This window comes from Pocillopora verrucosa, chromosome 3, assembly GCF_036669915.1.
Source record: "Pocillopora verrucosa isolate sample1 chromosome 3, ASM3666991v2, whole genome shotgun sequence".
Classification (NCBI taxonomy): Eukaryota; Metazoa; Cnidaria; class Anthozoa; order Scleractinia; family Pocilloporidae; genus Pocillopora; species Pocillopora verrucosa.
The window spans coordinates 18,405,514-18,416,042 of NC_089314.1; the positions used below are offsets into that span (position 1 = coordinate 18,405,514).

Consider the following 10,529-nt stretch of genomic DNA (forward strand, 5'->3'; position numbering starts at 1 on the left):
TTACCAAGGAGCAAAGACTTTCAACAACCTGCCTGCTGAACTAAGGTCGTTAGATTCGAGACTGAAATTTAAGAACAAATTGCGAGATTATTTTAGTTAAATTTTATCTAAACGTGGTTATAGGTATCCTTTTCAGAGCATTTTTATTTAATTTTTAATTTTTTTTTTTTCATTTTATTGTATGCTTTTCTAGACCTTAAGATCAATGATTATATCTTGTTAAATTTTATTTTATTTATTTATTTATTATTTTTGACAGGACCCCAAGGACAACAGTGTTACACACTGATGGGTTTTTCAATCCTGTATAAAAATTCGTTATTATTATTATTATTATTATTATTAACACGTTCAAGTTGTCAAATCACAACACTTGCACGTGCCGACATTCGATGTGAATCACTCTCTGAATATCGAGTTATTAACGTTGAACTGTTTTTGCTGTACGTATAACCAGTATGCCTAATTTTCATTACATAACGAAGATATAAGAAGCAAGTTTTCAATAGCTTTACTTGAAACTATTACAGATCGATAAAACATACTATTTGAAGGCGATCGAACACGGAGGTAGGACTAGTACTGGTGACAATTACTTTCGAAATCAACATGGTGTCCCTAGCGTGGGTCGTCATGTTTGCATGTTTGTAGTGGATGATACTGTCAAAACTAAAAGGTTTTTCGTTCAACAAAGGAAAAGTTATAGTAGTCGTTCGAATGGGGAGTTCTTTACATTTTCATAGAGAGTGAGATGTGTACCTTTCCTTTCTTCAAGTAAGAATAGTTATTGTGTTCACGAGTATTTCGATCTAGTTGAAGTTATTTCGTTAATAAATGTATACGTTCTCGCCGTTGGATCTTGTGAAGGTGAAATGTCTTATCTGTATCAATCAGTATACCTTTTATATTGATGTTTCTCACTTATAATTATTGTGCGAAATGACCACTAAGAATTGTGCGAACGGTCCAAAACTTGTGCTAAAAGACTTGCGCGAAAAGTCTTTTGTGCGAAATGTCCGGTTACCGGTTGGGGATAAACCAGAACAATGAGTTCTGAAAGAAGGATGGTTGAAGTCATTGACAAAGGATTTGAAAATGAACGAGCTCCAGAAGTTAAAAAAGATTTTCAGCCTCAGCGTGCTGGGAGGCAAGGATAAATCTACCCAGGTCTGAGTGATTGCAAATGTACACAGCACTAAGGGCTGCATCAAAATATCTGAGGAAATCAACCACAAATTGTTAACACCAAATGACATTTAGGTTGTCAAGAAAGTTCAGGAACAGGAAGATTAATCTAGAAGGACATTACTAAGGACACTGTTTGTTGCAATGTTAACCATTTAACTCCCGCATAAAATTTGTCATTCTCCTTACTGTCAACCGTACAATTCTTACGATGTTAGTTTGAAGATATTTTAGTATTGGATCAACTAATTATCCCCAAATTGATATTGTAAGGAAAAATACACTCTTGGTCACTTATGGGAGTTAAAGGGTTAACCCATTCAAATTGTCAAGAAATTGCATGAACTGTAAGATTGATCTTGAAAAACATAGCAGCCAATGACATTGTTTGTTTGTTACAATGTTATCTCATTCCAGTTGTCAAGAAATGGCATGAAATGGGAGATTAGTCTTAAAAGACATGGCAACAGACATTGTATTTTGCTCCATATCTATGTTAACTCATCTAGGTTGTCAAAAAATTGTAGGAACTAGAACAGATCTTGAAAGACATGGCTAAGGACATTGCTTTTTTTTACTTCAAATCAATGTTAACTCATTCATGTGGCCAAAAAATTGCAGAAACTGAAAGATTACTCTTAAAGGACATTGCCAAGGCCACTGTTTATTATCTCATATCAGTGTTTACTGTTTTTGTTCAAGTCGTTTTCATTCAAGTTGTCAAGAAAATGTAGGAACTGGGAGATTGCTCTTGAAAGACATGGCTAAGGACATTGTTTTTTTTACTTCATATCAATGTTTCTTAACTCATTCAAGTTGTCAAAAAATTGCAGAAACTGAGGGATTACTCTTGAGGGACATGGCCAAGGCCACTGTTTATTATTTCATATCAATGTTTACTGTTTTTGTCATGATATACTGCTAGATCCTGTCCGATTTCTTTTATTTACTAATAAAAGAAGCTACCCCTTTTTGTTGAATGAAGCTTTACCTGCCTTGTTTTCATGCTTAAGTTATTACATTAGTCAAATTTGGCCCAAGGTTTAGAAAGTCCGATTATGTGTTGCAAAACATGCAAACATAGTTAATTAGTGATTTCCAAGACACGAAATCGCACCACAAATCCGCTACAGACAGGCAGGAATTTCGAAGCAAGATAGAGGAGACAAGTGCCTTAACTGTTGTAAGAAAAGAAAAGAGTAAAAAAAAAGTATCCTTTGAGTACGGTAAGGATTCCATTTACGCGTCTTTGATTCGAACAATAAGGAAGTTGTTAACACGCCCGTTTCATCAGAAACTGTGCAATATTCCTGCGACCAGCGAAGTAAACAGTCAGGGCGTGAAATTGCGCCTAATACAGGCGCCAATGCAACTACATTTTTCACTTTGGCGACCAAATTCTGAAAATTAGTCGCCAAATTGGCGACTGGAATGTTTCATCATAACCTTACCAAGAGATATAGCGAATTAAAAATGTTTGCAAAGAAAAATCCGCGGCAAGCTACCTTGTTATGTTTGTTTCCAAAACGCAGCAGATGTATCTCGATCGATAACTAGACGCCATCATGGATTTAGGTGAGCTTAAAAGTTGTATATCATCCATCCTAGAGTCCACTTTGTAGCACGTTCAAGATAATTTTGGAGGGTCTATCATGGACGCTGACAGCGTAAAAAAAGGTTTTGTTTGTCTTTGAAAATGGCGACCAACTTTTTTTGAATCGGCTACCGCTTTGAAGAATTTAGGAGCCAAGTGGCTATCAGAAAAAAAATTAATTTCACGCCCTGAACAGCCCTTTTATATAGCCATATTAATTCAACCCTTTGTTGCAAATTGATAATAACTCTTGATTGTTAAAAACCATCAAAGAAAAAAGATGACATGGGAATCGAAATATCATAATTAATGTGGGAACTTACGAATCGGCGAAAATCACAATAAATCGAACGCACATAATATTTCACCTTGAACTCAAGGAACCATCACTCTAGAGACAACATCAAGTAGTTTCGGCTGAAAATACGAGCCCCTGACATGTATTAGCGAAATACTCACCGAGTGGTTCTCCCGCTTTTGCGCTTGGGTTCACAGGTAGCGAAGGCTGTTGAATCCGTACCATACCAACACTTTGTTCAAATTTGCTCTCGCAATGAATGGTCATGTAGTATCTCTCGCATTCTGGTCAGATCTAGAATAGGCAAATAGGCTTTTTGGAGCTGCGACCTTTAAAGTTACAGAAATGTGTTCAAAAGTACAACCTTGGCACAAGATCTTATCTTAGATGCGGTAGAGACTCCACTAATTATGAATTTAAAATATGAACTCTAATTAGAACTATAAGCCAATCAGCTGTCGCCCTGCAAAAGAGGCTGACTTAGGCGGGAAAAGGAGCACTTTATGCATATAATTTTCGTCAAAATGCCACAGAAGAATTGAATAGGTATGAGGAATGGCGTAATACAAGACAGAAGGGTAAATGATACTGATAAATTAAAAAAGCGCTTACATACCTTGAAACTCTACCAGAGCGGGCGGGGTAAGTCATTGCTAAGCTCCAATAAGCGCCTCTCCGCACTAGCGGACAAAGCTAGAATTGTCCTAACAAAATCGATGGACAAATTTTTGTTTCTTCTATTGCATCGTATTAAAATTTCAAAGCCGTCAAATTCCGTCAGCGCCTGATCTGTTAATAAGACCAACTAGTTGCCAAAGGATTCCACCTCCAATTTCCAGGATTTATTCTAAGTCGTTTTAAAACTTTAGAATCCCTGAGTTTTGCAGCAAAAGACAATTTTTGCCTTTCTAGTAAACTGACTTCAGTTCAATTACACGCTTGTCGTATCCTATACGACAAATGATTGACAAGTGTACCACGGTTTTGTTTATTTAGCCGACTTTACCAAATTTTTACCCCGGGCAAATTTTGTCGGCGGTGGGTTAAAAGATTTGTCCACTTCGGCCAAAATTTATTACAAACCATTTGCACTTTAAAATGTTGGTGATGACAGAAAATTTGTGTAAATAAACAATTTTGTCGCTGGTGCAGAATGGCCCTAAGCTGATGTTTAGCCCCTTATGTGAACGTTCAACCAAGCCCATGTAATTTGCAATTAGTGTTGTTTGTCCCTGCTGTTGGTCTATTCTTTTGTTTCCAAACTGCAAGAGTTTTCTTTTGTAAAGGTGGGAAAAAGGCCCTTGCAGTACAATGCAGCCTGTCGCTCATTCAGAAAACAAACGCCCTGAGCAGTCTGTTTTGTTAGTGACTTACCTGTTGCGCAGACGTTGTTAGGTGCGCCAAGTTACGCAGTGATTGCACGATGTGGCGAGCCAAACTATCTTTCCTTTTATGATATTCAACCAGTTCTGGGCTCCGCGCCTCTTACTTTCGTGTATAAGCTTCCTTCTTAGTAGTGTACTGTATTTCTTCAATATTGCAAGTACTTGTTTCGTCAATGAATGGATAAAGAAGGAAAAAAGAAGAAATTGCGTGTACGGAAGAGAAGGACCGCAACACGTGTAAAGTGTTTTGATCCTACAGAGACAAGCCATAATATAACTCTATTCCATTCGTTTCTCGGAGAGATTATCATTTTTTTTACAGCATATACAGCTGCCAGAGCGCTGCACTTATATACTGCTAATCTAAATCATTGAGAAAGAATCATGAGCATGAATCGTGATCAAAGTCGAGTGCTCGAATTTTCCAGTTTTACAAAATCAAGGGATTATAATCTCTTGACAAAATATATTGTTTTCTCGGAAAGATACAGCTTCTGCAATTGTTCTCAATCATTTCGAATTCATAGTTTAGAAGACGTTGCCGCCTTGCTCCTTAACAATAAAATCTGTAGACAATTTATTTATTTCTTTACTATCTTAATTAGGGGCTGAATGAAAAGAAAAAGAAAATGAGTAAGGATAGTGAATTATTGCCACAAAAGTCTGATTGTATCGTCATAATCACACCAAGAAATAACCACGTGGAGCATGCATTCAAATACAAGTTTTGCAAAAGCTGATCGAGCCAGTCTTAATGAACAGAGTTCATTCTGTGTTTCACTAGAAATTGGAGTCCTGGAACGCTATTTGCGGTAAAGCACGAATAACGCGGTTTAATGGTTTAGAGCCGAGCTAACGGTGTTGCGTACTCATGGACAAATAACAATACCTTTCTTTACAGAGGAGTATAAACTGGATCCTTGTTACGTGAGAAGAACCAGTCCGTTCCAGGTGTTCTGTTGGAGAAACGAAGCACAAAAGTGAACGGGGTGCGATAGGAGCAGAGGAGTGAAAAATCGAGGGAGGTCTGGGTCGGGTTACCTTGAATATCGCCCCGTTTATTATTTTACTCTGTTTTGGCAAGTACGAAAGTCCCGTTCAAACGGTTATGATAATTGATGATAGCTTAAACTTTCGTTCACTATTATTGACCATCATATTTGCGTTCAAACGGTTCATGATAGTCGGTAATGAAAGACGTGGAACAAAGGGCTTTAGCCACTTCACCTGTTAAACCCATTTTCGGGAAACGATATATCGATGATGTGATTTCTGCGGTATCCGAAAATGAAGCGGAACGCCTACTATCGCACTTGAGTTCAGTAGAGCCGTCTCTGCAATTTACCCTTGAGCGTAAAAAGGATAGACGTTTGCCCTTTCTTTATTTAAATGTGTACAGAGGGGAACAGGGGAATTTAGAGACAATTGTCGGAACCCATCGTAAAAGTTGCTCAGAAACCTTTTCAGACTTTAGGGCATACTTTTGCCAAACATAAAGATCCTGTCGCGAAAGAACAACGAACCGACGCTATTTATTCTATCCCGTGCAATGACTGTGATAACGAGTATATCAGAGAGACCAAACGTCAGTTTGGTACACGTTTGAAAGAGCATCAAAAAGCGGTCTTCTTTCGCGAAAAGAAAATTCAGCTTTATCGGAGCACACAGGGTGGGATAAGTCTAAAATCTAATCGGCGTTACCACCAGCGCCTTTATTTGGAAGCTTAGCATATCAACTCCGCCCACACTCCTTTAAATCGTGATGATGGCGCCTTACTTCTGATGCCTGTTTACACCTCGTCAGAAAAAAGGGCAGCTAATTAGTGAGCGTATGAAAGGATTTCGTGTTGCAGCGTTTAGATCACCCCTGATGAGGGCACTAGACAGGAGTGTCGAAACGTTGGGTCTACGAATTGTAACTTCTCGGTTACTTTTAAATCTTTAAACCAGAGTAGCATCAAACCATGTCTGATTGTCCACCTGGTCGCCGTGTGGACTTTCATATTTTTCTTTCATACTTTTCGTGCAATCAATCGTAAGGATGAATAAGGATGAAAGTATTTGCATTAACATTCGTGTGATTTGTCGTGCAATTGGCGCTGAGTCAGATATTTCGTTAGATATATTTAAGACAAAAATTTAAGTTATGTGTTTAAATCATAAGAAAGCCTCATCCTTCCTCTCATAGCAAAATAATTTGCGTTACTTTTCCTCCTTTTTGCCTTTCTGGCGATCCCTGAGCCTGGTCATTTCTTTGGGGAGAAAAGGTTTTGGTTAAAGCTCCAATTATGACAAATTGTTTTCCACTAATATTTATTTTGATCAAAAGTGAACATAAGTCAGTAAACTTAATCCTAATTACAACAAGTATAACCGGGACCGTTTGTTTGTTCCCGTTTCTTTATAAACCTCAGTTATCAAGGTTTTACGTAGAAATTTGGCATTTTTCGAAAAACAAATTAAAATTAGGTTTTCATGAACTTTTCTGTGGAGATTCGGTCGACATTCATGTCTCAAGAGCTGAGTCAACAGTTTCTTAGTGTGGTATCTTGGTTGTTTTGATCCCAAAACAGGTTGAATGACCAACAAAATTATGTCGGAAATTCCTTTAATCGAACCTTGTTTCTGGCGATATGGAAAGAAAGGCAATTTAAGAAATACAAAATTTCTGTTCATATAAATTTTATAAAGGGAAGATGGCGAAAGACGTTTTCCACTTTTCCAACGAATATGGCATTCATGGTTGCCGTGGAACAGTTTACTCGATGAAAGAAAAAATAGAGACAGAAACAGACACAAAAACAAAATTAAAAACAAAAACAAAAACAAAAACAAAAACAAAACAAAGTTAAGCAAAATAAAAACAACAATACAAAAACCCTATTCTTGGGTAAACATTTTAAGTTGTTTATTCATTAATAAAATAAAACTTTTCCCTTTTCTTTTAGCCTCAGCCTATACAAAACCTTGAATATTAAAAGCTTTCTCGAAAATCTAAAGCCACTAGTGTCTGAAGAGCTTTTCCACGGTCGACTCATCACTTGGTGCATACAGCGCAAGTCAATTCCCTACCACCAACATAAGGTAGGCATGGCAACGAGCCACACTGACCTTCCACAAGGTACAGAAGGGCACCATTGACGTTTGCACGGCTGCCGTGAACAAACTCCGCGTCTCGGTCAACGCAAATGAAGTTGCGAGACTGTTTGTGGTTGTAGTACTCCGACATCAGGTACCCATGGTACTCTTCGGTCCAAGCGGAGGGGCAATCATTCCTAGCAGGTATCATCAGCTGGGTTGCACGTGAGCTGACGTAACATACTGCACATGGGGCGTCGTGATCATGTAGGCTGTTTTTAAATGGATTGAACCCACTGACTTCATATTCAGTGCCATAAATGTATGAGTGCGATTGATATCCGTCCTTGTATTTGTCGTACTTCGGGACCTTTGGCAGACAAATGTATTCTCCTCCTCCACCAAGATGGCGGTAATGGCTACTCCCAATTATACCTAAGAAAAAATTTAAGATCACTCATCTATTCAATTCAACCCTGTGTATATTTGATTGAAAATTAAAAAGAAATTTTTCAGTAGCCTTACAAACGTTCAAGTCCTCTTTTAGTAACTTTTTCACCACCACTCTCTACACGCAGTTAACATTTCGAGGGGTTAACAATATAGTAGTATTCTGAAACATAGTAAGCAATTCTCACCTTCATAAACCAATTGAGCACCGCTAGGACACTTGGTCTTTCCCCAGCGGACATATTTCACTCCAGCAATACCAGCCCCATCCCGCCCTTTATTACCTTTGGGCCCTTGGGGCCCCTGGCGCCCAGGGCTCCCACTAGGACCTTGCTGTCCCCTAGGACCTGGGGGACCTGGAACCGGCTTGTTAGTACCATGTCCAGACTGTCCTGTTTGACCAACATCGTAGTGACAAAAGAAAAGAAATAAATTGCCTTCTGTTGCTTCAGGTCTGCAATGTATCTTTTCCTTAAGCAGTCTACGATGCCTCTGTTCGTCCAGTTTGTGACCTTTCTTTTATTTGTTTATTTTGTGACACCTCTCTAGCTTGTCAATTTAGTGACGCCATTGTTGTTTGTTCAGTTTGTGTCACCTTTGTTGTTTGTTTAGTTTGTGTCACCTTTGTTGTTTTTCTCGTTAATGACATTTCCGTTGTTTGTCCAGCTAACGACATTTCTGTTGTTTGTACAGTTTTTAAGACATTTGCTGTTTGTTCAATTTGTGACACCTGATTTTTGTTCAGTTTCTGTCATCTCTAATTTTTGTCCAGTTTGTGACACGTTTGTTTTTTGTTCAAATTGTGACATCTCTTTATTTGTGGTTTGTGACACTCTTTTGGGTGTCCATTTTGTAACATCTTAGTTGTTTGTCCAGTTTGTGGCTACTGCGTTGTTTGTTCAGATTTGGATATCTCTGTATTTTGTCTAATTTGAGACACATCTAACTTGTAACTCCGACCTCTTTTGTTTCAGCTGTTTAAGATACCTCTGTTTGTGCAGCTTATGATGTTCCTGTACTTAGTGGCAATTGTTGTTGTTAAATTCTTACCCTTTGGCCCTGGTGCACCCGGTTTTCCCGCTATCCCTGGGGTACCCGGCTTTCCAGGCGGTCCAGGAGGACCCATGAGGCCTTCCCTGCCATCTCGACCATCTCGCCCTGTTTGAGAAATTTGAATTGAGAATTTGAATTTGTGCTAACATTCTTTTATTGATTGTGGCAAATCAAACAACAACAACAAAAAAAGCAAGAATCAATTTTAAACCGTCATAGGTTTACAAACCTCGAAGATATGCAAGAAACCACCAATCACTATGCTCGCTTGGGGACATCATAGACCGATTGTTGGCATTAATCCTATCAGATTGAAATAACGTAATAATCAGCTTAAGCAGACTTAGTCTGCGGGATTGTATACAAGCTAAAAAAAATATAGGAAGTTATGTTATTTGCAAATGAAGAAACAGATTGATAATTGTGGGATTCTCTCAAAATTAGATTTGAAGCAAAAGTTGTATGTGGTGCGCGTAACGCGCAATACACTCAATTTTCAGTTGATAATTAAATTCTCCTTTCCCTGATATTCTTGTCTTAATCAAAGAAAACTTGAGAGTAATGTTAAATTTGCGAGAGAATGAAGTGTTTAGCTAATCTGAAGGAAAAGCTCTCCCGATTGATGCATCGTGTGATGCTCTGAGAGATTACTTATTTATTGACCGAAAGGCAAATTTTATTCATAGATAAAGGGCAATAAATTTTCATTAAACTAGTGACACAATGGCAAGGTGGTTTTTCAGTAGACAAAACAAAGTATTAGGTAGGGATACCTTTTCTCCAAAGCTCGAAGTCGTTTTTCAAAATCTGCGATAGCGCTCGCTTGAGTTCTTCGTTTCAACGCTCTTTTTCTTCTGACATGATGCTCGTCTTTGCCACCTGTTTGTTCGTCAGAAGAAACATCTTGGTTTAAATTCTCACCTCTCTGCAGACTTTCTAGTTTTCTTTCCATAGCGGCAATACGCTCATTAACAACCAGATAGTTGGAAATCAGAAATGTAGCGGAAATCACGCACACCACCACAACCCAGAGGCCCACACGAGTAGAAAAATGCGTTGTACCAGGCTTCATTTCCGTGGAAGAAATAAATTTTCCGTCCACGTAACGAGGTCGAATTAGCTTTCGATTACAGAAATTTTCGCCAAGCTGAATGTGGCTAGAGAATAAACTTCAATTATATTGATGACTGTCTCTGATTTCATTGAAAGCCGTGTGTAGGAATATTTATTTTCGTGGACGAGAATTTTCCAGTATCAGTAAACAACCAGTTGTCGTTTTCAGTCACACACTGCAATTTGTGGCTGATTTGGATTCAACAAAGTGTACTTATTAAGAAAATCAAGACTGTTTTGTTTCACATACTTTAAAAATCCAGTAACAGATGTCTCTGGCTATGCTTCTCATACGTGATAGTAACCTCGTATTTTACTTCTATAATCAAAGTGGGTTAATTGACAAATTTGGAACGCACAATTACGCATATGA

General features: G+C 38.2%; 1 protein-coding gene across 1 annotated transcript; it reads right to left on the bottom strand.

Moving 5' to 3' along the window:
• Positions 1 to 6,904: 6,904 nt before the first annotated feature.
• On the bottom strand, positions 6,905 to 10,262 carry LOC131794243 (uncharacterized). Its single transcript, XM_059111753.2, has 5 exons — positions 9,817 to 10,262; positions 9,273 to 9,346; positions 9,041 to 9,148; positions 8,179 to 8,382; positions 6,905 to 7,975 (listed from the first exon to the last, which is right to left on the bottom strand). Exons 1-5 carry the CDS (start codon positions 10,113 to 10,115, stop codon positions 7,500 to 7,502), a joined length of 1,161 nt encoding a protein of 386 aa, XP_058967736.2. The 5' UTR covers positions 10,116 to 10,262; the 3' UTR covers positions 6,905 to 7,499.
• Between the last annotated feature and the right edge of the window lie 267 nt (positions 10,263 to 10,529).